This window comes from Hirundo rustica, chromosome 2 (assembly GCF_015227805.2).
Source record: "Hirundo rustica isolate bHirRus1 chromosome 2, bHirRus1.pri.v3, whole genome shotgun sequence".
In the NCBI taxonomy this organism is placed as follows: Eukaryota; Metazoa; Chordata; class Aves; order Passeriformes; family Hirundinidae; genus Hirundo; species Hirundo rustica.
This window is the reverse complement of record NC_053451.1, coordinates 18,463,037-18,488,917: the sequence shown is the minus strand read 5'-3', so window position 1 is coordinate 18,488,917 and position 25,881 is coordinate 18,463,037. Positions and strand designations below refer to the sequence as shown.

The window sequence follows — 25,881 nt, the reverse complement described above, 5'->3', positions numbered from 1 at the left end:
TATTAAATCTCCATTAAACACCACCACCAGAAATTCCAGTGTCTTATTCTGCAAATTAAATAGCAGATCTATCACTTTTCTCTTTACATAAGCAATGACAGTCTCTTTCAGTTACCTTGGTGTGTCCAAAACGATACTGGGTATGGTCAACATCTAAAGATGCCATCAGTTTTTCAGCAGCTTTTCTGCTATCCACAAACTTATCCTCTGGGATTGCTCCTGGATTCAGGATGCGGTACCTGTTAATAACAAATGAAAAGTGTGTAAAATCGGCTTAGATTCTGCTTTAGGGTTTTTTTTTTTCTCCCTCTTCCCCCAATAACTTAAAAAAAAAAAAAAAAAAAACCAAAACAAAAACTAATAAAAACACCCAGGGTGATACAAATGTCTGCTTCGTATGTACACAGACACAAGGAAGGGCAGAATCCTGCCTTCCACGTTAGGCAAACTGAATGGAAGATAAACCTGAACGGAATAGGAGGCAATCATAGCTCTGCATTACCTTTGCTTGAAGTCAGCATAAAGCACCCTGTTTGGGAAACCCTTCCGGCAAATGCGGATGCCTTCCAGGACACCATTACAGCGGAGCTGATGCAAGACAAGGAATGCATCCATTTCCCCTGCAGGGGAAAATACAAGGCTAAATTAAAAAGAGTTTCTCCACAGGGTTTCATCTTCATTTCCCCAAGGAAACTGGAAAATGTGAGATGCCATCTCCTGAGAGAGGAACATGATTGGATAAGGTAAAAAGCACAGACAGTATTTAAGCACAATCTGGTGACTCAGAAGTACATAATAAAATGACAGAGTTAAATATTCTACAATTTAAGGACTATTGTCTTTTCATACCTGGAGTTTTTGATTCATTGGGGATAATGCATCGTACAAAGTGAGGGGCTGTAGATTTTAGGTTAGTCATCAGCTTATTTAAATTTTCCTAGAACAGACACATTAAAAACATGATTAGCTTTAGTGGTTTAGTGGAATTCCAATCATTATTTCTTTGGTTTGCTGGTTGTTAATTTAAGAAGCTCATTTTTCTAAAAATTCTCCAACAAAATTATATGCTTACCAAAATTATTAGAGAGAAATGTGTTCAAATAAACCAAAGTACGATTTAACATTATTATAGGATTCCACATCAGTTTTGGCAAAGAAGATATGTGTTTTACTTACAACCCCAGAAACGCGAAACCCCAGATGAACAGCAAACAAGACTAAGCATCATTCGGTGGAGCATTTCTGTAAAGCCAACTGCATCTTTGCCTAGTCACTTCCCCAGTCAGAGTCTGGAAGAGCTCACCTTTCCCACCTGTTCCTGATACAGGCTGGGGTTTTGTCTCCTGGACAAATATTTTCCCATTATTGGTCTTAATCAGACATGTCCCAGGCAGACAACAAGCTAGCACAGAAGAAGCCAACCATTCAGTGATCACCAGGCCCTGGGGACAGTGTTTTGGTAAAATACAGGACTCCATTTCCTGTGATTTCCCTTCATGGGGAGTATCTCCAAATGAGATAAAATTAAATGACTAATGGGTAACTACCCACTTCCCAACCTGAGGTTTACCTGCATTACAGCTTCCTAAATGTTACCCACAGATATGGTAGTAATGGTAAAAAAATGGTAAATAGCCCCATTTTTCCTCAGGCATGATCCTAGTGACAACTTCCACCACATGCTAGCCCCAGAAGAAGGGAATAACTGAGGAAACAAGAGGCTTTATGCCACTTCATTCAACACCTTTTGTTTTCCATGAATGCTCTAACCCTCGGATCCAGTTACAAGCAGTAATCAGATAGGGACTAGCAAATTGCAATCAGTTCCTGTTCCAAAGAAAAGCATGAAGCTGTAAGCAACAAAATAAGTGATATAGGTTGTTGGCACCATTTTGTGATACTTTCTCAAACACAGTAAAAAGAACAACTTCTTGACTGCTCCAAGATGATGAAATGGAACATCCCTGGCATGCAGTTTTAATAGCAGTGTATTTCCTTAGCCAAGGTCAATAGCCCTGTCCACAAGTCAAATTTCAATGTTGGATTTCAATTTTTTCCTGTCCATTACAATCCTTAACATTCTTCTTCAATGTGTTGTCTTCACTCAAACTGCCAGGTATGACAAACCTTGTGCAATGAGGACACTGTTTGGAAAGAAGCACCTTTCTTGCGTTTCTTTTCTCCACCCTGGTCACCTAAGGAAAAAAAGAAGCATAAACCAATATGTATCTCAGTAAGGGGTGCAGGTAGAGTGTGGAAAACAGGCCATTTTAATAGTGCTGCTCCATTTGACTAAAAGGCTCTGATTGCTCAAATTTTATACAAGGCATTCTGAAAATCATGTATGATACATCACAGATTTGCAGCTCTCTGTCTATAGTTAGGAATTTTGTCAAAGACCATTGTATACTTTCTGGATTGCATTTGCATTTCAGATCTATACTGCTTCGCTTCTGATGCAGAAAAGCCCTTAAATATGAACATGGCAGAAAAATAGCTTTTAACAAAAGTAATCTGTAGTTCGTTAAAAGCTCCATAGGGTGAGATGATGTAGAAAAATAAAAAATCTAAAGAAAAATAATGCTTACAGAAAATTTATACTGCACATTCTACTGTATAGAAACTGATTCTCTGCTATGCAGGCACTGAACTTGTGCAAGTAAGATTTGTCTAGAATGGAGAGAAATAAATATTTGTAATTTTAGATATAGTAACTTTCCATCCCCTGAATTTTGCTTAAAGCTTTGGAGTCAAAATCATTCAGATTCTCCCAAGGAATGCTAGGTTCTGACAAGACCTTTACAAAGTTTCACAGGTTCCTGAGATGACCCAAAAATGTACAGCAGTTGCTGCAGCTTTCTAAGCAGTGGGACATTAGATCATTCCCAGCAGATCTGTCATCATATCACCTGTCAACATAAAAGGAGAAGTGAAGAGTGCAATGTGCTTGATGCAATCCACAGCCTTTCCCCCTTCAGAAGGTGACACTGCTGAGACTGGAAAAGGCTAATCTGGACAGGCTGTTCCTCTCTCCTGACACCAAAGAAAAGCAAGGTAGTATTCAGACAGACAGGAATATCCACAGGCAAATAGGCAGTTAGTGACTTGCAAGGATTTCCTCGTGGCAGGATGTTATTTACATTCAGCTTCATCTCATTCCCATTATGAAGTATTCAGCCTGCTTGCTTCCTAGGAAAGTGTAATGTGATTAATGACAAGAGCATCTCTTGAAATGAGTTTTCTAATAAAAAGGCTGTGAGTGATTGCAACTCATAAGAGACACATCTTTGTAATGCATACCAGTTATTTACTTAAGATCAATTTTCTGAATGTTTGCTACTTGTCTCCTCACAAATAAAAGAGTTCCATGTAGAGGACAGAGATTAAATATGTCCTCAGATATACATTATTACATTGTACATTAGTACAATGTACAATGTCAAATAAAAAGCAGCATCAAGCAAGAAGGAAGAAATATTGGCAAAGCCTTCTACTGTGGCCAATGCAGCGTGGTGTTCCAGTACCTTCAGTGTGTACTTGCCGCTAATCCAACAAAATATTCCAAAACTCTCTCTTAAACTTGATATTTCCTATTTATTTTAGGGGGGCCTAGCAAGGACTACTACAGCATGAGAAACAAGCTGTTCTTTTTTGTTGGCGTTTATGTACACAGTCTTTTGTGCAGCTCTTGGCTGCATATCTGAACACTTGCCTGCTCAAACTCCCACTGGGTTGTTCACACCACAGCTTTCCTTGCCACAGTTGCTCAGAGGTACTCTACACTCAACCTAGCTGAGTTAATGGTCTCCTTCCTATAACTGGCAAACTCCTACAGCTGCTGTGCATATTTAAATAATTAGTCGCTGCCTCATCTAGCATTGAGGCAATTGCAGTTGAGAGAATGGCTTAGTTTCTGAAATTCGTTTTCAAGCACACATCCCGAAAGCCCATGTGAGCTTGGTTCTGCTTACCGCTGTCAGCGCCAATGTAGCTTTCAAACAAGCTTGCCAGGAGTTTGTTGGATGATTTCTGGAAAATGCCTACTACAGTTTCATTAAGCGGGTCCTTGTTCTTCTCAAGCCACCCAATGATGTTGTAGGGAACCTACAGCAAGGCATTGACAACAAGGCAGAGGTTGCAAATGTTCCCCTTCAGAGCAGCCAGGAGTTCTTTGCAGTTCAGCTTGAAGCCAATGACTTTTTGTGAAGAGCTGTGCTCAGAGCAGTACCACCTGCCCTGGTTTTCATCACTTCCCCTCCAGTTCTCTGCTTCCTAAGTCCCAAACCTCTCTTCCTAATAATTAGCATGTGAATTCCACACACCCCTTCCAGACTGGTCCCTACATCTTCTCATGGACTCTGTGGAGATATCTGTGGAGATACCATGTGGCATTGGTGTCCCAGGAACACTATTAGAAAGTGCTGAAGTATAAATCATACAAGTAATAATTTAACTTCAAAATAGCATGCTACACTGGAATAATGAGGGTTTTCTAGTAGAATCTTAATGACTACAAACTAACTCCAGGACTTTGCCACAACTCTGTTTAGAGGGAAAATATGTTCCATTGTCAGTACCACAAGAGAATAGGAATTCTAATTTTCTTTGCTGAATGCATTAACAACTACAGATAAGTACCAAGATCAGCATTATTTCTTTTAATAATTAAAAAATTATCTTAATGCTCAATTATAATTTGAAATTAACAGCATCAGGTAAATTCCTGCTCTGCTATGCTGGGGCTTCCTTTCAATTGTAGTTTGATTAAAAAATTCCTGTGACCCTCTCAAATTCCTTCTGCCTATCTGGTGTGAAAACAAAACTTCAAAATTGGACAAGTTTTGGCTCAGGTGTCACAGGACTGGATTATGTTCTCGTTCACCTCATCACCAGTGAAACTGTAAACTGAACCACCACATCACAGCTAACCATGCTTCCTTTTGCTATTTTGACACACCAGCCCCAAAATGAGTATAAAGTGATACCTTTATTTTTCTTTTTTTAACCGTCCCTTGAGTTAAAGCAGAAATTAGGGGGCTTTTTCCCAGGAAACCAAGGTGAAACTTAGATGCTGCCACTGTTCAATTACTAGTCTTCCTCAGATTGGAGGAAAAGTGATAAAGGCAAAGCAAGGCATACTTCCAGCAAAAGTACTATTAGCCATCCTCAGTTTATTTCATTCTATTTGTGCATCTAAGAAGCAGATGTCCTGGAGTCTGATGGCATCTCACTCTACTGCAACACTTGTGCAGAGAGAGTAGATACTTGCTTTTACTCCTCACCTTTCCTTTCTTCCCCTCTTCATCCTTGCAATCCTCCCTTGTTGTGCGCTACAGCCAAACCCCACCTGGAAGACCTCTGATACAAAGTCTGCCTGCCAGCAGAGGAACTTACTGCACCGGCATAATGAAGGAGTTCAAAGTGAGCTTCATATTTCCTTTTCTTATCAGGCCTGGGCTTCTGTAAGTTGGGTGACTTGCCAAGATGGTTGTCGTAGAGTTTGGATTTGAATGTCATATCTGTAGCTTTCGGGAACATGCACTCCTCTTCAAGGATAGACAGGATTCCCAGTGGCTGTGGATTTAAGAGCATCTTTGTTGGGAAATGTTTAGGCTACCTGCTTTCAGTGGCTATGCAGCCTGTAAGTTTTATCTGATGGACTTTTAAGTCTGAAAAATTTCTTCTCAACCTGAGGATGAAGTCTTTGACTGTTCTGTTAAAATAGTAACCACCCCATTGCCTGTTCAGTATGTCACCTTTGACTATTCAGTATATCACTTGTGCCTTAGGAAGCTTTATGATGGCTTCCAGAAAGAGTTTGATTTATCTTTCAGGGCAGCTAGACCAACTAGCATTTTATCTTTCATGTAGGAGAGAGTGAGGACGGTGATGAGAGATCCCTGGAGTCCAGGACAGCTCTTGAAACATGTAGTTTATTGCACAGTTTGCTGGTGCAAGAGCTTTGCTTAAGCTGCCAGCCACAGCTAAAAGCGTGCCCAAGCCAAGAGGCCTCAGTTCTTGTTACAATAAATTATATCTCCTTCTGTGTTGAATATTCTAGTTTACACTAACTAACCAGTACAAGACACAAATCCTACAGAATTTACATACAGCCTACTACATTACCATACCGCGCTACATTCCAAACCCTAAAAGCTAGTTTCTAGACTCCTTTTCCCTGCCACCTTGGCAGGGCCCCTCCCCCTTGGACCCTTGGCAGCCTTTTGTCTGTTAGGGGTATTTCCCAATCAACAGGGATCTTGCCTTCAGCTAACTCAATCACTGTCTTCCGGCTTGGCGTCCTACATCTCAAAGCTTGCTTTCATTTCTATTTCATTCGTAGGTTTCATGCTGTTGGAATCTTTTGCCAAACAATTATATTTGTAAGGTTTTCCTATTTCATCCTCTCCAACACTTTCATGTCTCAGGAAGAGATGAACGAACCACATAGCACTGGGCAGATTGGTTTTGAGGGATTAGGATCATGCACAGATATCCTGCCCTTGGACAAGAAAGTGTTCAAATAGAAGACCAGTTATTAATCAGGCTTTCTACTTCTGCTGTTATGAATTTCCTGCTAATGCAAGCTGCAAAATTTCATACTTCCTCACAGATCAGGAGGGTTATATGCTGTGCCATAAAACATAGAAGAGAGATACAAACAGAGGTTATACAGCAGGGGACAGCTGTCCCCATCAGGACCACATTATGCTCCCAAAGAAGGGAAAAGCAAAGGCATAACCCACGCTGGAGAAGTGGAGAGATGTGGGAAGTCAGATAGAGATAGTGCTAAAGGCAATCTTGCCCCCCATACACTGCAGCCATGTTAATTATCTAAGAGTGGGAACAGCCTTGCCCTCACAGCCATGGGTGTGACAAAGGAGTGAATTCACTGGTAGAGTGGTCAGTTGGAGTCTGTTAGAGTTGCTGTGAGGAGGAAGGGACAGGAGGCTGTGTGAGGGGCAGAAAGGGTAAGACATGGTACAAGGGACAGACAGGGTAAAGTGGCTGTGCTAGGGACAGGAAGGAGCGAGCTGGAAATGCAGGAGAAAGAGCCAGAGCTGTATGGAACTGCTCATGGGACTGCAACATAGAAAAGTTATGAAAGACTTTTAGATAACAAGGTACTGATGCTTGGAACCCCCTGAAGTTTTTAAAGAAGCACTCTTGAGTGCTGTGGCCACCTCAACAATGACAGAGAGAGGTTTCTTTCCTTTTCAGGGTAGAAAGAACATAAAGGACTTTGCACATCAGCATGTAATGTAAGAAAGAGGAGCCTCACAGGAGATGTACAGGACACAAGACTAAAACATTGCATTTGCCCTGAAAAGCTGATCAGTTTGGTGTTAAGTATGTGTGGTACAGACTAAATGGAGGAATAGCAGGGACAGAAAAGGATCAAAGTGCAAACCAGGGAAGATGATACAGCCATACAAATTACCAGTTACACCTTGTTGGCTCTGTAAGGCAGAATTCCAAAGGTAAAGCTGAGTAGCCACAAATACTGATTTTCCTTTGATTCTGTATTGCAGGTAGAAAGGCAAGGAACTTGCCAAGCTTACTGGGTCATGAGGACACATCCAAGGGAGCATCACAAATACATTCAGTGAATACTCCTTGACATGTACATACCTTCTCAATTAGATCAATGCAGGCCTGCAGGTCCATGCCAAAGTCAATGAAAACCCACTCAATGCCTTCCTTCTTATACTCTTCTTGCTCCAGGACAAACATGTGATGATTGAAAAACTGTTGCAGTTTCTCATTAGTGTAATTGATGCACAGCTGCTCAAAGCTGTTAAACTGCAGAAAGATTAAAAAGAAGCATTTGCATTGCAGTTAACTTGGTGAAACAGCAAGAAGGAAACTGTTTACAGCCCAAAGCATATGAGATGTTCCCAGGAAATAACGGCATGTCCAGCCAAGTGGTTTTATATCTATTCATGGAAAAAAAAAACCCATGTAAAATCATATGCATTATTTACCTTATGGCTCTCTCAGTACTAAGCCTTCTGTTCATTTAGAAAAACACCCAACCAAGAGCTATCTCTTGGCGTCTTTTGTCCTTCCACCCAGTCCTCACATCAAAGGATGTGATTATATTAATACTCACATCAAAGATTTCAAACCCAGCAATATCCAGGACTCCAATGAAGAACTGTCTTGGCAGCTTCGTGTCCAAGGTCTTGTTGATTCGGACCACCAGCCATTTGAACATTCGATCGTACACTGCCTTAGATAAGGCCCCAACCGCATACAGAACCTAAAATACATGTTTTGGAATACTGCAATGTGAGACAAAATTCACTGTGGAACACAAAGATTTTGGCGCAGTAGACTATTTCAACATCTGCTTACAGTTTAAATGAAATTTCCTAATGATTTGTATAATCACCAAGGCATAGTTAATACAACACAGTCTCTCCTATTATCTCTGCTGAATTTCCTTCAAATCACTGCTAAATATATGGATGTCTACTAACACGTATGTAAAGTGCTCACAAAGTACGTCTTGGGAAACAGCTGGGCAGCAAAGTTCCAAATGTTTTAATCCATTATATTTCTGTGGAAGCAAGGTAGCAGAAACCCACAGGCTGAATGCCAGCTATGATGTCCAGAGCTACTGCCAGAGCAGGGTGGAGGTTTATGCTCGAATGGTTCATTGACATTTTCTTCTAATTTTTGAGGGATGTTATGGCCTGAGCAGGCAATAGGAAAAGTCTGTCTAAAGCCTCTTCTTCAGCTTGTGCACATCTGCACCATTAGGATACACTTCTCTGTAGAGGCTTTCAAGTTTCTGAGCCTGTACATCTTTAAACAGGCCATCTTCAAACAGCAACTTTTACTGCAATCAAAACACTACAGCATCTTCTACAATATTGCTCAAGCTGCAGCATAGCAACCCAAGGACGTCTTTTCCCTTAAATTAGGAGATAACTTTAAGTGGATATTGCCTTTAGCTGATTGAGGTCACACAGAGATTAAAATTACATGAATAATGAATGAGTGATGAGTGAATAAATAATCCACGGCTCAAATCTTCTAGGTAACTATTCTCATCCAGAATTAGCCATCAATCCCCATGTGGTTTTACTGCACCTGGTTTCCTGGAGTGGCTCCTACTAACACCTCAGGAAAACAATTCTCTCTGAAATAGTGCCAGCCAATATTCCTTTGCCAGTCTCCTCCCCAGTTTCCCTCAGTTTCACCATGTATTTCACCAAGTTTAGAGATACAAAATGAGAACAGGTAGTAGAGGCTCATGTTAATACTTCTAGCAGCTGTCTATCTCACTGAGATGTTACAGGCAAATCCTCAAGGCTTGAAGAACACGTATCCAAATGTCCTGAAAACGTCTCCTTACCTGTTCAACACTTTGACCTTTGGTCACATACTCGTTGCCAACTTTCACTCTCGGGTGCAGCAAACCCTTAATCAAATCAGAGGAGTTGATTCCCATCAGGTAAGCAGCTTTGTCAGCACCTGGTCAGGAGAAACAACGTTTCAATTGGCTTTAAACTTCTACATGGAAACATGCCCAGTTTAAAAAAAAAATATTAAGTACATTCACTTCAAAAGATAAATTGGATAAAGGCCTTGGTCTCTTAATGATTTATGTTAGGTATGCCTGTACTCTCTCTTATGGTAGGTCATCTGACTACTTTATACCCCAGTTGCTGAAAGAATCTCAATTAAAAAACTCTTCAAGTTTAGGCAAAAGAACGTATCTCCATACTGGTTATAGACAATTTCAGGTGCAAGAAAAAATAAAAGAAACAGGACCTGAAGTCATGAAGAGAAAGTTGAGGCAGCAGGATTTCATAACCATTTTCTGCAAATGGTCTCAAAAATGGAATTTGATTAGTCTGACTGTGTCTGTTCATCTCCTGCTGAGTAAGGTTATCCACTACTGAATAAACCTGTTACAAATACAGCACTCTTGGCTGATCAGGAGCTACAGTGTGCAAGAACAAAGCAAACAAGCTGTTCCTTCCTCAGCACAGTGCCTGGTACAGTGCCAGACTTTTGAAGCTGAGGAGTCATTTGAGGTGTTATTCTTACTTTCAGTGCCATCAGCCTCTGCCTGCTCTTCCCGAGGTCGTTGTTTGAATTTCATATTCCCAAAGTGCATGATGGCACCTGTGAGTTTGTAGGAACCAGCCTTCTCATCAGGCACAAATCCCAAGATGTCCATGGCTTGCTGTGAAAAGGAAACGCAGCTATATCATCTCTTCCCTGCTCAGAAGTAGCGGTGTTTGCAGCCCCACAATCTACCTTTGCGTGAAAGATATTGCTATCCTGGCAAGGGGTGTTATCACCCAAAGCAGCCACTGGAGCACCCTGAAGACCCAAAAGTGGCAGGGGAGCCAGGGGAGAGCTCTCTTCATCTACCATTTTATATCCAAAAATTATAAAAGGTGGACATCACATGGAGCAAGGCCAGATTCAAAACTGTAAATTTACCAGGCCTTGTGCTTCACAGTCTGAATACCATTAAGACCCAATTCTGCTTTTGCTCTACTCCAGTAGTTTCAGGGACAGAAGTTAGGCTCTTCCCAGCAGCCTTCCTTTCCTGATCTAGGAAACCCAAAGTCAAATCCATACAGACTTACATCTGTTGCCAACAATTCTTCTCCATCGTCCAAGTTGTCCACTGTAACTACTCCTTGTGAGCAGAAGTGGTAGTCATATGGGTTGGTAGAGATCAGGAGCATGTCTGTAAAAGAACTGCCAAGGTCAAAACTGCCATCCATTCAGGTTATCCTCAAAAATGGAGATGGAAAAATCAACTGTAACCTACATTTGTCTGCACCACTGAGGTGTTTTGTTATTTTTATTTTAATAACCGCAGGGTAGAAACAAGCCCTCTTATTCTACTATGTTAGTCTGAAGATGTAGAGAAAGTGTGAATAAAAAAAATATGGAAATACTGCATATTAACATCTATTGTGCATACATGTCTTTGAGCATGTATTGAAGTATATTGAGTTCATAATTTCCTGTATAGTCCTACTTTCTGCCTTGTATGCTTTTAGGATTTTAGAAAATCCCATCTAAATAGAGAGGAGAAAAAGATTTTAGTATGATCCAAGACAGGGAGTATGGGCATGGCTCCTCTTTTTTTATAACAGACTCAGAGAACAGTGACTTCCAGCACCCTTTGCAGGAGACACTTGGCTTTTGATAAACAAAAGTCAGAAAATGGCTTGCTCCATTGTCATTCCTTCATATCAACACCCAAAAGTGCAGAGTTATTTTCTACAAAGCTAGCTGGCTCTAAAAGTAAAGGCAGATTCTTGCTTCCTTAAATTGACTGAAAGTTTCACCCACATTCACCAGACCGAGATTTGGTCTAGATTTCAATCTTTTATATGCAGACACACATCCCTACATATCTAAATATGTATGTATGTAAATATATGGCTATCAATATATGTTTATATGAAATCTCATTCTCTATAAGCCTGTCTTACTTTGCTATGTAGTCACTGTGATATGTATTACTTTATCTGTAGTTATGTTCATCCATACTTATTTATATTTACACTTATCCATATTTAGATATGGATATGTTTATATACAAGCACACACATTTCTTGTCTACAAAACACAAGCCCCTGTTGGTTTCAGTCTCTTCAAGAGCCTGCAGACATGTCCCTGCTGGCCAGAAAGGCGTGTGCTGTTGTGGAGCACACAGAGAGTTTATGAGAAACAGAGCATTTCCCCAGCACAGGGATTCTCAAAGGAATCTCAGTGCAAAGCTTCCTTGAAATCTTTCCTGTAATTGTCATTAACGAGGCCACGTAGAGCTTAGAGTGTTGGGGACTTGACCACGCACTGTCAGGATAATAAGACTTCAAAGGAGATTATGATTGCTATGGCTTAGTGGGAGTTTAGAAGAGGAATAAAGTGTCTCTCCAACATCTTTCACAAAATGTGTTCCTTCAGAGCACAAACTGAAGTCAGCAAACCACGTCACTTAAATAACTAGTGAAGGTTTGATTCAAAGCATCTCTGTCCCTCTCTGCCCGCGGGTGTGTGGGACCACACTGAGCCAAGGGAAGCTTGAAAGGGGTAATCACCACATAATCAGCAGCAGGCAGATTTGAAATCTCTCTCCTGCTACACAGCATGCTGGGATGTCAGTTTTGTCACTTGGGGCAGAAAGAGGAAGCTAGCTTTTCTTCGTGGACCTATAAGCAAATCTTCTCATATGTGAAAACCTGGATAATTAAAGTTTTATCACCACAAATGCTTTGGAGACATAGCATTTTCCAGATGTTTTGAGACCTTGAATTACACAAATTCAGTGAGACACTTTTTGCCTTTATAGTGCTATGTTTTAAAAGTCCTGCCTGAGTCTTACTCCCCTTAGATTAATCTGTAATATGAGAAAAATGGTGTCTGCTGCCACCACCAGAACATCTCTAAAAGGTTGTATTTGACAGTGGAAGTTGAGTTTCATCAAGTGGAAGCATAGGGACCTTTCTGCAGATGGATTTGCCTCCTAACCCCTTATCCACTGTCCATTCAGTTTTAGGTTCTTAAAAGCTGTGGATCCACATAATGCTTACCTAGTAACTCCGGTTTCTTTCCTGACAGGATTTGGTAGAAGATGTGATAGTCTCTTTCACCAGGTTGCTGGAAAATCACTCGGGATTTCTCCAATAAATCTAGTCACATAAAGAAAAAATCAGTGAGAAAGGATCTCACAGCTTTCAGATGAGCAATTGTATTTTTTAAAAGGAGGGAGTTTGCTGCTTACAAATCTCAATATCAGCAGAAGACAGCTTGCCTGTAGTTCCAAAATGGATTCGGATAAATTTACCCTAATTCATACAGAAGAATATTCTAATTAGTGCATAGAGTATACACAGAGGGAAACAAAGAATGCAGCTTGAAGGCAATCATTTGGCCAAAAGAATCAATTTATACAAACTCCTTGGCTTTGCACAGGCATATTTTTCAATGCAAAATATCAAACAAATGACATTACTGTCTTTCAAGCCTAAATCTGTGCACAGAGCTATATAATCTGCTTGTGGAGAAAGGATAACAGTGTACTTATCTGCCAGGCTAAGATATGGCAAAGCACATGGCTTCCAGTTGCAGGATGCAGGTTTGCTGTAATGCAGGACTCAGAGCATTAAGCCTGGACTTAAAACACGCAGGCTTCTTTTTTGGCTTCTCCTCATTTGCAGACCTAACTTACACGCACCTACTTATGTCAGAAGAGTGCTGTGATTTTACACAGCTTTGCCCATTCAATTTACATATCCATCTCTCCCAATTCATAAAAAATTAGTAGTTTTCATTTAGTTTCTCATATTCAAGCACGTGAACTTTTAAAAATAATTAATTTCCATTCCAGCTGACAAGCTCCTTATACAACTGTGTAGCTTTACAGATGCTTACAACCTCTGGCTCTCCCCACCCCTTCCAATTTAATTTTTAACAGGATTTGTTAGGGAAGCACGGGCTCCAAACTCAGGCTTGTCATTCTCATGCCGCTCCTTTCGGACCTCCCAGGCAATGTCAAACCAAACGCGGCAGAGGCAGAGCTCCCAAGAGGATTGCACTCCTGCAAAGCTCATGGAGAGGAGGAGAGCCCCAAGGTGATGGCAGCACGGAGGGACAAGCAGGGACAGCTTCCTGAGCCGAAAAGGAAAACCCAGCGGCTGAAGGGTAGGAGCATTGCCGCAGGGCGGGTCTGCACAGGGGAGGAACAGGGACTGTGGTGTATTTCTGACACTTAGGGGCGAAGAGGAAGGGGGGAGGACAGGCTAATGGAAAAAGGAGTAGGAAAATAATGCATGGGCATTTCTGAGCAAGGTCTATCGTTGCTGTTCAAAGGGCTTCCTAGAACTGGGCTTTGCTTGTCATCTGTTCATTTTAAACAATTTAAACAGTTTGAACAATTATTCAAGCTTGACCTTTCTTTGTTTCTCTTCAGGTTTTTGTTAGATCCTACTATGTTATTTTTCCACTCTGTGGAAATTCAGTCATTTTAGTGGGTAAAATGCAATCTGTGAAGGGATTATGACATAGGTATTATTAACTGGCCGTTGTTGAGTAAGACATCACTGGATTATGCTGCAGACTTACGAAACGTGAGGAATTGTCATTTCTCAGGGTTTTGGCATTTCCAAAAGCTTCTAGGGCTGGGTTTGCTTGAATGATTTGATCCTCCAAGGTTCCCTAGAAATCAAGGTTGAAATACTATTGAGAAACCTACAGGCTACAGACTCAGCTGTCACCTCTAGCTCAGCCATGTATTCCCTTACAGAGTGGAACCTCTGTAGCAAAGTGATTTATTAAACTTCACCCTAGAGGCGGCACAGTGTGAATGGCAGAACAGCGAGACCGAGACCTTCAGTCAATTATGAGTGCTTAAAAGGCCTCGAACATTCTGCTGCTCCCTACTGTTTGGCTTTGTAGATTTCTATCTTGTGCCATCTGCATGAGAAAGAAACCACCAAGTGTACTGCAGAGCATGTGGGGACATCCCAGGAATGAGGAAGTGTGTAGGAGAGGGGCTACTGAAGACAGTGACAAGCACTAGAATGCATTTGATTTAAAATTTTATGCATTTGGGATTTTTGGCGATGGGAAAAGCTTTAACTGTTTCTTGCACAGTGAATGGCTTTTCCTGCTGGGGCTCCTGGGATCATTCACCATTCACCTGGGAACTACACAAAGTGAGATGCTGAGGCTCGTGGCACACCTGACAGAGCCTAACACCAATTCTGCGAGGCAAAAATAAAATAGCAAAGCTGATGACTTACCCCAGTTTTGGTAGCTGGCTGTTGACAAAATAGGAACACAATGGAGAGAAAAAAGAGAGAGAATATGAATACTAACACAGAGAACAATACAAAATATAGCAGTTAGCAAGACTAGCTGTCTTGTGGGCACCAACACTCCAGCAGTGCTTTTTGGAGCCTTCAAAAAGCATGTGTGGCCCTTACTTTGCATTCATTATATATCACAATGGTGCAAAAACAGACATTGCAGCTGGAAGATGCTTAATGTAGTCTATCAGGCCAGGTTGCATTTAATTTTCATTATCATCCCCCTTTCTCCCCCCAGAATTATCCAAAAGTTCAAGTGCGGCACAGTCTTTTGCCTAGAGCCTTGTCTGTTTGCATTTACGCTCTTTTGTTCTTGCCAAATAGCAGCAGTCTCTTTTCTCTGTTCACTTAGTTGGTGTTTTGGTCTATCATAGGACATCTCCAGAGCAAAACCAGGTTTCTGCAGTGGAAGTTCAAACAATAAGCTCGGGGTAGGAGCACCCCTGTTGCATGAGCACAGCAGGTTTTAGACACCACGATGAGCACCAGCCTCATGCATGCAGGAAGCTGGCTCTGGACAACTCAACCATTTGTTAAGAAAGTCTTACAGGCCTCAGGAGAAAGTGTATTAGAGTTTGATGACGTGAGTTCTGCGCAGAGACTTGAAGCATAGCTGAAATTTTTGCCTTATAAATACAGTTCATAGGAATCAGTTAATTCACCACAAAAGAGCACTGAACCCTTCAAGTGCAATGAAGCTCGTAGCAAATAAGCTCACAGCAACATAAGATAAAAAGCAGCATGAATACAGCATTCGCTGTAGCCTTAGAGAGCACTTATAAGCGGAACAGCACTTATCCAAACAGAAATACAGAAAAGCTGACTGAAAAAGTATCTTTTATCAAAACAATCCTTTTTTTTGTGGACAAAAAAGCTTTCAATGAAGCAGACATTTTGATGAGAAGTTATAATCCTAGTCTCTTTGAAGACTATTTTCCATTTGAAAAAATTAAAAATTCTTATTCTTTACAGTCTTCCCATCTTTTGACCAGTTTTAACACAATCAGAAGGATATTTAGCACACACAAAACCTGAAACTCCTGGGGAAGAAAGTGGCAGCAACAAGCATCTGTCCAGAACCAGAGGTGGTGTTTCTGCTCCATCTGGAGAGTGGTAAGTTCATGTGTGCCTTTCTCCCTTCAGAACAGCATGCTCTCAGTACTGCAGACTCATGAGGTTAGTTGTGCACAAGAGAGGAACCTTGAACTGAGTCAGCCACCAGCAGACTTACGTTCTTTTTACCAGTTTCACCCAGGGCTGCCACTGTGGCAAAGTACTGGATGACGCGTTTTGTGTTGACAGTCTTGCCAGCGCCAGATTCTCCACTAGAGGAACGGGGAAGAAAATAAAAAACTTTGCTCAAACAGCTGCAACTCATCCTTTTAAACCCTGTCCAGCCAGCTCCTCCCCTCAAGGCTGTTCTCAGACTCACTGACTCTGGTATCTGCAGCCTGTTGCTCAGCCATTTCTGTGGAAATACATCAAATTGACTGAATGAAGAGCTGCAGTCCTATGACAGCAGTAACAGGTTCTTCATACAACTGAGCTCAGAAGTCTCATACAAACCCGTGTTACACTGGACTTCTTTTAGGGGCATGAAGTTTAATTACGAACATCCAGACTAACTCTCTGGGGTATACATATATACATTATGGGGTACACATTCTATACATTAATGAGCTAGAAAAAGCAGAGGAAAGCTGAAGTATTTTGCCAGCATTACCCAAGAGCACATGCAACTTTGTAGAGACACCCAAGTCTCCATCCTTTCATGCTTGCCAGTAAACATCATATCTCCCCTTTTCTACCTTAGTCATCTCCCCCTCTTTTGATTCATCTACACAACACTCTGAAATATAGCTTTCAGCAAGAGTAACCACACTGAACAGAAGGAGTCCTCTGTATCCAAAGAGGACGGCCACAGAAAGGCTAATCCCGCAAAGAGCGGTTTTAATTGCCTGCTGAGTTGTTTTCATGCCTACATGGAGTGTTCACCAGATGGGGATCAGAAACAGGCTAGGCTCCATCAAACCTTTAGCTACTCCTTTCTCATGGAGGTCAAGTTAACCATCAAATGGCCAAATTGACAGTTACTTGGTTCTAGGCAATTTAGCTGGGATTTTAAGAGTCAACTTGTTTTTTATCAGGGTTTTTTTCTTCAAAGTTTTTCACAACAACAGAGTCTCAAATCAGACAAAAAAGAAGAACTTACGTGATCAGCATAGACTGATTCTCCCGATCTGTGGAGGGGAAAGAAAGAAAAAAGAGAGAGAAACTTAGTAGGGTGAACAAATCACTTATTATAATTGCAAATGAGTACCAGAATCAGTCATGCGAGGACAGGCGAGGATCACACGAAGCAAAGACAGCAATATAAAAACTGTTATCATTTAGAATGATTTCCAGAAGTGCAGGTTCCAGCCCTGCCCTGAATCCTCTTGTGTTTCGCTCAAATTGGTATTAAATACCTGTCAGTTGTACAGATTCATCTGTGCCTGAGAAGTTATAATAAAGAAAGTAATTTCCTGTTCTGAAGACATTTATTCTCTTACTCCTGAGTTTGCCTTTGTCCATGTCTGACCTTTCTGCTCCTGTGATAGTAGACTAACCCAAGTAATTCTTCTCTTTTTTCACAGGCTGTTCCTTAAAATGCATGTGTATTCCTCTTCAGCTGGCCATGCTGCTGGAACTAAGCAGCCTATCGTCCACGCCTAATTGCCTGATCAGAAACAAGCATTTATTAGAACACTCTGCAACCCTAATATATTATTAATCAAGTTCAGCAAACACTAAATCATGGCAGCTTCCCAAGTAATTGAGCCTAAATTCTACTTTTCTTTTTATAATTCCAGTTGTCATGGCAGGCTACATATTGAGCAGCCTTATCTGATAGAGGAGCATCTCTTTGCAGCTACACACACATCCCCTCTGCCCCGTGCTTTTTGTCTCCTCACAGCTAAGGTGCTTTTCTCATTTTATGAAAACCAAGTATCGGCACGATGTGTTTCTGGCCGAGTCTCTTATGGATTTATCCTGCAGCCCCACAGGCCCTGGTGGGAGCACATCGCAGCTGCCCTCTGCTGAGAAACTCTTTTCTTCCCAGTAATGTGAGGGTCGGGGCGAGGAAATTTCCCAGGGAAATCTGGAGTTGGCTGCCACAGGATTTGTGCCCGGAGGCACGGCAGCAGCAGGCCAGGGTCGCTGCAGCAGTCATGGTAAGTCAGTGCAAACCGACTGGAGGTGTACTTTTGAGCTTGGGAAAGCACTGACAGGCCTTTGGGACCTGGCCCCTTTTCGGACTGATGGATTCGCTCAGATCAGACAGCTCAGTCTGTGCAGAGGGTTACCAGAAGTGCCACAGGAACAGGCAAGGCGGTTTAGAAACAGAAGTACATGGATACGCACACGCAAATATAAAATCGTCGCACACTGCCAAGCCCTGGTTGCTTGTGGACTATTTTCACGTTTGTTACATGCTGCAAAAGCTCTCTCACAGCTCCCTGCAGCACAATCACGTCAGCCCGACGAGGCGACAGCCGGCGTGAGGGCAGGCGGTGGCACTTACTCCGCAGCATGTCGTGGTACGCGTTGTCAGCGATGGAGAAGATGTGGGGAGGAGCCTCCGAGCGCCGCTTCCCTTTGTACGCAGCCACAACCTCCGATTTGTAGACTGGCAACCACTTGTAGGGGTTTATAGTCACGCAGAATAAACCGGAGTATGTCTAGAGAGTAACACAAAGCCAGAGAGAAAAAAATCCACTCAAGCGGCAAGGCAAAAAGTCTCGGTTAACCAAGCAGGATGTGGTGTTGCCACCTGTTGATTTAGGTTCGAATTCTGACTTGAATTTCAGACTTTCTGAATTTGGGAAGCTGCTGGTTTGCTAAGTGACTTCCAAAACTACAGACATTTAACAGTTTTCAAAAGGGGAAAAGTGGTTTTGAGGTGTCAACCTGAAATGGAAACAACCCCTTCAGTAAAACAAAGAACCAGCAGACTTGTGTCTGATTTTGTGCCTTGCTGCTCCATGGGTGTTGTTTCCTCTCGAGAACAGACACTGCAATGAAAACTTACAGCTTCCTGTTTGAACTCCATTTTTAGGAGGAGAAACAACCTCCCATTATTAATTTTATGCAAGAACCTCAAGACAATTTCTGGTGGGCGTTCAAAGAGAAAATCACTTGATAGTGTTGCACCCCAAAGATCCCTGTGGGGACCTTTTTCAGCTTTTGGAAATGCCACTTTGGTAAAAATCTCTTTATAGTTGCTCTCTGGATGATATACATCAGCTCTCTGGGGCCTGGTCACTCTGGGGAAGAACCAGTTTTGAGTTGTAACCCCAGGCAATTGGTGTCAGCTGGTAACTTTTCAAGTACTAGCCCAGCTTGGGGCAGTATCTTCAAAGAAACCCAGTTATCATATGGGCACGATCACAATATACACAGAGATTAATGAGCTCAATTAAGTTCTAAAAGTTTCAGGTGAAATCCAAGTCCTTTCCCCGTAAATATAGCATTAGAACATGCTCCTGAATGGGCTTGGCATGAATCCTCAGTCCTGTTTTCTAGAAAGAAAAAGAATACACCCCTACCAGTAAATGGAATAAGGCAAGATGCCAGTTTAATTTTCTACCTATACTGATCTGCAAACAAAGCTATGCTTTAGGCCCTACATGTCCATAGAGGGGTTGTTAGAGAAACACAGAAAATGTTTGACAATCAGAATTTAAATGGGTAATGTTGGATTTGCTCTTCTGATTAATACCAAAAAACAGAGCAAGGATTGGCTGGAAAATCAATGGATTCCTTTAATTTAAAACACAATTGAATGCAGCTAACTGAGAGCAAAGGAAATCCCCGTGGCTGGCATTGTCATGGATTAATAAGATGGAAAATAAACTGGGTCTCCCCAAGACCTTGACTTAAGAAAATTGTCCCCCCCACCCCTTTCCTAGGCAAGCAAGAAAACTAAGGAGCCAGGCACGATCTTACTCATTCAGTTTTGTGTCTGTATTCAGCCAGCTCGAAGCAGTATCTTTCTTGAGGTGAAGAGCAAGACCCTCACTTTTGTGACTTATTGGAGTTGTAAAACGAACACGAAGAACACAACACGTTCACACACTATGTCAGCACTTGAAATGCAGGTTGCTAAATCTACCCATGCAGTGGCTCCTTACATAGATCATCCAGTTGCTGTAGCGCTTCCTCAGGTTGTACAGCACGGATGCCTCGTTCAGGTGGGTCAGCATAGACATGTCCTCGATCATGTCGAATTTGGGAGGGTTCATTGTCTGCACGTCATCTTCTTTTATGGTCATGGTCTGCACAAGATAAACAAATACAGCAACACTGGAAGACACTGGGATTCTCTGTTGCTTCATACACCTCATGGAAGAAAACACATTATTCCCTCAGCAGAGGGAAGTTATCCAGGTCAATTCCTGCCTATGTTCACAATAGCGTGTGTTTCCACAGGTGTCAGAAGAATGGGGGAAGGTTGAGATGATAAAAGTAAGAAGCATGATGCTATGGCTGCAAAAGAAGCCATGAAATTTGTCTAGAGCCTGGGTTTCTAGCTCTGGGGACCAAACCAGAAGTGGCTGGTTGCAAAGCTCCGGTCACAGCCCGCCCCCGGCTGTGCGGTGGCTGATGCTCACCCACCCATCACTGCATCGCTGGTTTTCCCTAGCTGTTTTTTTGTGTGTTATCCTATCCTGAGCTGGCATCGTTTACTGAGGCTTCCCATTCACAGCCCATTTCATGAAACAGACAACCGAGATGAAACCAGGACAATTCTGTAGCTTGCAGCTCTGGCCCTGTTAGTGACAGCCCAGACAAAACCAGTTTTGTACCCGTCCATCCGTTGTCTGCACGGTCACTTTGCCTTCACTGGTTTCTGTAATTTCAGCTTCAACGTAAGCTTTCTTTTCGTCAGGAACCCAGCATTTCTTCTTCCCTGTGAAATGAAGTAGACTGAGGGTTCACAGCCTTGCATCAAACAGCAGCACCATGCCTAGCCAAGTGAGATTGCTGGATTACTTTTTCTGTAGAAGTGACACAAAACCTCTGGGATTGCAGCACATTGGCAGTGCTGTGAAGTTGCATGATGAAGCAGAAGGCATAGGGCTCCCAAATGTTGTCTTCCTTTGAAACTACTGATCTGTTCCTCTAGATCCTTCTAGCACAAGGTGTCAAAATATTTCACAAATGCTGGCTAAGCCCCAGCCTCCATGGGAAATCCATAATCATTATCACCAGTGTGCAGATGGAGGAACTGAGATCCAAGCCCAAATTAAGGCGTTTGCTAAAAAGTCACACAGAGAATTTCAAACTGCTCAAGGAATCCAGCCCACATTGTTTGACTGTCAGCTATCAGATTTAACCTTATTCCTTCACATTCTTCTGAGATTTGTGTTGAAAAACACCAATATTAATAACTTGCATTTAGTTATGTATATGCCCTTTTTCAGAGTTTGGAGCAGCTGCATGAGACTTTACGTCTTTAGTTGCAGCAACTGTTGTGAATAGTGAAAGGCCCCAGTTATTGATGTGTTCACACTTGCTATTAAACCTCAGGGCTCATAGAAACCCATTTAATGAAAAATAAATTATGGGAAACTAAACTAACAGCATGTTATTATACATGCTGCAAAGCAAATAAGACATCTAGTCAGGCCCAGAAACATCAGTGTCCGTTGCTTTTCTCGGAAACTGACAGAGATGATTCTGCTTTTAGTAGAGCAGTACCGATACACCTTGCTTCTGAATCTAGATAAACACTTACTTGCCATAGATTATTTTTATTTTTACTATCTGGGAATTTTTAATAGCTTTGCAGAATAAAGGAACCCAGACTTGGCTGAACCAGCTACCTCCAACAGCAGCAGCACAGCAGTGGCAATGGAGGCTTTGCATCCTGCTTTGCTCTGCACTTCCTTGACTATATTTGTATGTAACCCTTACCCCTCTGAACCAGCCCCTGGCAGCACAAAGGGTTGTGAGTCTGCAACTCACCATCGAAGGCAACAGTCTGAGCCTTCATCAGCTCCTTCTCGCTCTTTCGGAGGTAGGGAGCAGCCTCCCCAAACTCTGACATATCGACCATCATCTTGGCAAGGGTTCAAGGTGGCACAGCTCACAGAGGAAAAAGGAAGGCACCCAGTCTACCAAAGAAAGAGGGGGAAAAAAAACCCCAAACAATTGTTTATTTTGTGAACAATATCAGGCAATATAAAATGCTCAGCATAACATGGCAGGTGGCCGATCAAAGGGATGATTAATGTTAAACACAAATGCCTAACACAGATTTGGGACTCTACTGCACTTTTAGTTAAACCCTTCCTTGGCTCAGTTTATTAAAAGTTAGACACTTCTTGAACTGTTCTTAACCCCAGCATCAGTCACAGTTAACTCCACAGGAGGATTTTGTCTCTTTTTTTGTGGCACAAATGGTGCTTAAGAGCAGGAGGGCCCACTTGAAGCTATGATTTAAAAAAAACACTTAACAGGGGCCTCTTCTGGCCCCTTTGAAAATCGCCTGGAGCAAAGGTATGCTCTCCCGCAGGTCTCCCTGGGGCTGTGCCACTCAGCCCATTCAAGCTCCATCTCAGGCAGGCGTCTTCTGGGAGACAAGGAGCAAGACTTCACTGCTGCAGAGCTGCAGGGATGTATGCCCATGCTCTCGCTGCAGAAAGTCAGCACCGGAGCTGGAAACAGCTCTGCTCCCTGCACTTCTCTGATTCAGGAATCGGCATGCCAATAAAAAGAGGACTGACACGGCTCCAAGAGCTCCTGTGCTGGTGCAGCTTCCCAGGTTGCTGCTCCCCCTGATTTCACCAGGCTGCCATCCCCCTGCAGCAGGGCATGGCTGATGGCAAGGGTGTCTGCAGAATTGGTGCAAGGGCTCCAGATGTTTTCAGATTGCTTTGAGTTTATCTGTCCAGCTTAATACCTACACTTCTTTTCTCAAACGACAAGGGCACAGTGTTTATGAGTCTTTTTTTTCATGAAAGAGAGGGCAGGGGACATGGGTCTCAGTGAGACTAATTTGCTGCACTTGTACTGCCAAGTAATTAGTTTGTTTTGTACTCTCTAAAACAATCAAACAGATATGTTGGAGTTTTTTGTTTTGTTTAGGTTTGGGATTTTTTTACAGACACAGACACAAATACTTACATACACATAAAGTACTCAGCATGTTGTCCAAAGAATGCCTAAAAGAAGTTCCACTGCTAAAAGGGGTACACGCATTTTGGAATGTCAGGTTTGGTGGTTTTTTTAAGTCGGGACACCATTTGACTACTATTTAAAGCTGTATAAGTGACCCTCAGGGTAATCTCTTCCCTTATTGTATTTACTGTGGAATATACAGGCCAGCTGGATAAATTTTCAAGACCCCTATTAACACAGACACTGCAGTTTTTCAAAATTTAATTCAATTTATTTCTAACAAAATCCTGGTAGAGATAAAAACTCCTTGTCAACCAAGGCAGCTTTTTTCCCAACATGTTCCTCCTAGGGAATGTAAAGCCCTAAGACAGCAGAGAGTTGCCAAAGCATTACACCCAGCCCTCTCCCACTGCTGCAGTAAAAGCTTGATACCTTCTGTCTGTTGCTGTAGAGCAAAAATTTTCTTTCTCAGAACTAGCCTTAATTTTTTCTAGATTTTAAAAGAATTTTTTTAAAACCTTAATCTTTTTAAAAATTAAACACCTACATAAGCACAAGTATTGCCAATTATTTTAACATCATCTGAACTGACCAAAATTCCCAGCTGGAGACACAACTCAATGGCAGAGCTTCTCTCTCTCTCTCTCTCTCTGTGTCTCAGCTCTAGTGGAGCAATGAAATTACATCAGTTCAGACATTTAAACAGAACAGCGTTAAGGCACATAAGTGTCATTTCACATTAAACGTGCAAATGCGAGAGGGACCACTCCAGCGTTAATGTCCAGGACCCAGGGCAGGTTCCCACAGGTCCTAGAATACACTAAAGTGCCCTGAATCACTTTAGTGCAACCTGGCTCCATTTGCAGACCTCCTAGGGACAGTTCCTCAGCTATCACCTCCTTATCTCTTCCTCTTCCCCCTTAATGTTCAGGGTGGACCACTACAGGGAGTACATTACGGTGTAAAGCAGCATGCTGGCAGCTGGGAGAGAATCCCTTTTCCTTCAGCAGCCTGGCTGTTTGGAATTACAGCGGAGGCTGGAGCCCAGGCAGCACAAATCTTGGCGTGCAGAGAACCCCGTGAGGCAAATCCATCGGCAGATACAAGAAGTGGGAAATTTTGTTTTGTTATGGATGCAAGATTATTTTTAAAATGCAGAACAGACAGGAAAGAGAAGGTTACGGCTAAAGGTGTTCCCTCTCAACCTGTTGTGGCTAACAAGAAAAGGAGCCAGCCCTTGTAGATCAGCTGTTGGAGATCCTCAAAAACTCCTGCTCCCCGTGGAAAACCAATATTGTTACACAAAGTGAAGTGGCGTGCCCAGGACCGACAGTTTGGTGGTGCATCCAGACATGGAAAAAAGGGACCTTGTCTGTCTTTACTGGGGCTGTTGGAAGTGGCTGTAGCTCTAAGGGCAGGCAGGGATAATGCAATAGCAACTGCGGTGGCACCACCTGGGCTGGAAGGGGGGCCCAGTAATGCTCCAGGGGTTGTAACTCACGCTGGATGAAAGAATACCTCGGCTCAACAAGCTGCTTAAAATTGCAAATTGCATAAGCCATCATCTCTTGCAGATGATAGAGAGGCAAAAAGATGACTTGCAGGCACTGGCTAATCATTTCACTCAGATGCATAATTACAAGGGACCTGACACTTCCCTAAGTGGTTATTCCAGCTGGTTAAATGAACTCACTGATACTAGAGAAGAAACATGTACTTGCTATTCCACCATTCCAGCAGCATCCTACAGTGATTACCACAGGCTGGATGTTTACTGATACTACCACTAAAACTTTAAGCCACATGAAAACCTTAATCACATCAAACCCACGGTACAGTGTTAGAGCACAGCACCCACACTTAAAAGTGAGAGAGGTTGGTACTCACCCTGGAGAGCACACAGAAAGTGTCAAGACTCTGCCTGGTCCAGCCTTTATATGCCCCTATCTCAAGGTCACTGCTGATAACCGTTTAAAGGAATCAGCAGTTTCCCCCGTGCCTATATTTGTCTGCTGGATCCCAGCTGAGGAGACAATGCCCAAGGAGGGGACACATGAGGCTGTGCCCTGATGAAGGGGGGCAGGAATGTCAGTGGGGAGTGGCACTTGGTCCCAGCCACCCCTCGCCACACCATTCCTGCTCCATGACTTCATGGAAGAAGCCTTTCCTGCTTCTGTGTTTTCACTAGGGCAAGTGTTGCTTTTCCAAGTGCTTCAGAACTTAATTACTGTGGGGTTGAGAGTGTGTGTGTGTGTGTGTGTGTGTGTGTGTGTGTGTGTGTGTGTACATTAAGATTATTCAGACATAACTCCTCTGGAATATGAAAATCAAAGCTTTTTGCACCAGGAATGAGTGATTATTAAGGGAATTTGATTACATGAGCCAAATTCCCTTCAAGCAACAAGGCTAGGATGTTCTCACATTCTAGCCAAGGGCTTTAAATCCCTGTTTGGGCCCCAGGAGTTTTAAAGACAAGACTATAGGCTCAGGTTTGGAATACACAGGTGCTCCCCAGTTTATGGACAAGGCAAGACAGGGAAGAAATATAAGAATGTATTGATTCTGCCCAGAAAGTGAATCACAGTTAAAGAATAAAGTAAGCATCAATTTTAGCAAGTCCTTTGCTTCAGGAAACTAATTTATGAATCCAAATTTAGGCAATGTCTGGCCTTTTTATTGTAAACTCATTTTTCCAGTGGAACGAGCCCCATGAGTAGCTCAGGTCTCATTTCATTGCAACCCATAAATAACAAAACAATTGACGCTGCCAGATTGATTTGCTCTTACCAGCATAGGTAGATATATAGGTTTCCTTTGGTTCTAGCGTAAGCTGAGTATAAAAGCGGAAAGGAAAATAAATACT

At 42.4% G+C, this 25,881-nt stretch overlaps 1 protein-coding gene across 1 annotated transcript in view; it reads right to left on the bottom strand.

The window, feature by feature from the left end:
• Positions 1–24,924, bottom strand: part of MYH15 (myosin heavy chain 15) — a 47,646-nt gene extending 22,722 nt beyond the window's left edge. Inside the window, exons 1-22 of the mRNA XM_040054663.2 lie at positions 24,906–24,924; positions 21,864–22,012; positions 20,702–20,805; positions 20,027–20,170; positions 18,418–18,574; positions 17,065–17,092; positions 16,084–16,177; positions 14,787–14,804; positions 14,107–14,199; positions 12,767–12,830; positions 12,576–12,674; positions 10,614–10,717; positions 10,063–10,201; positions 9,365–9,483; positions 8,114–8,263; positions 7,633–7,803; positions 5,395–5,574; positions 3,972–4,104; positions 2,128–2,195; positions 850–937; positions 503–620; positions 116–239 (exon numbers count right to left, since the gene is read on the bottom strand). Of these exons, the coding sequence (XP_039910597.1) occupies positions 116–239; positions 503–620; positions 850–937; positions 2,128–2,195; positions 3,972–4,104; positions 5,395–5,574; positions 7,633–7,803; positions 8,114–8,263; positions 9,365–9,483; positions 10,063–10,201; positions 10,614–10,717; positions 12,576–12,674; positions 12,767–12,830; positions 14,107–14,199; positions 14,787–14,804; positions 16,084–16,177; positions 17,065–17,092; positions 18,418–18,574; positions 20,027–20,170; positions 20,702–20,805; positions 21,864–21,957 (2,289 nt within the window). The 5' untranslated portion in view covers positions 21,958–22,012; positions 24,906–24,924. The remainder of the gene's footprint in view (positions 1–115; positions 240–502; positions 621–849; positions 938–2,127; positions 2,196–3,971; positions 4,105–5,394; positions 5,575–7,632; positions 7,804–8,113; positions 8,264–9,364; positions 9,484–10,062; positions 10,202–10,613; positions 10,718–12,575; positions 12,675–12,766; positions 12,831–14,106; positions 14,200–14,786; positions 14,805–16,083; positions 16,178–17,064; positions 17,093–18,417; positions 18,575–20,026; positions 20,171–20,701; positions 20,806–21,863; positions 22,013–24,905) is intronic.
• Between the last annotated feature and the right edge of the window lie 957 nt (positions 24,925–25,881).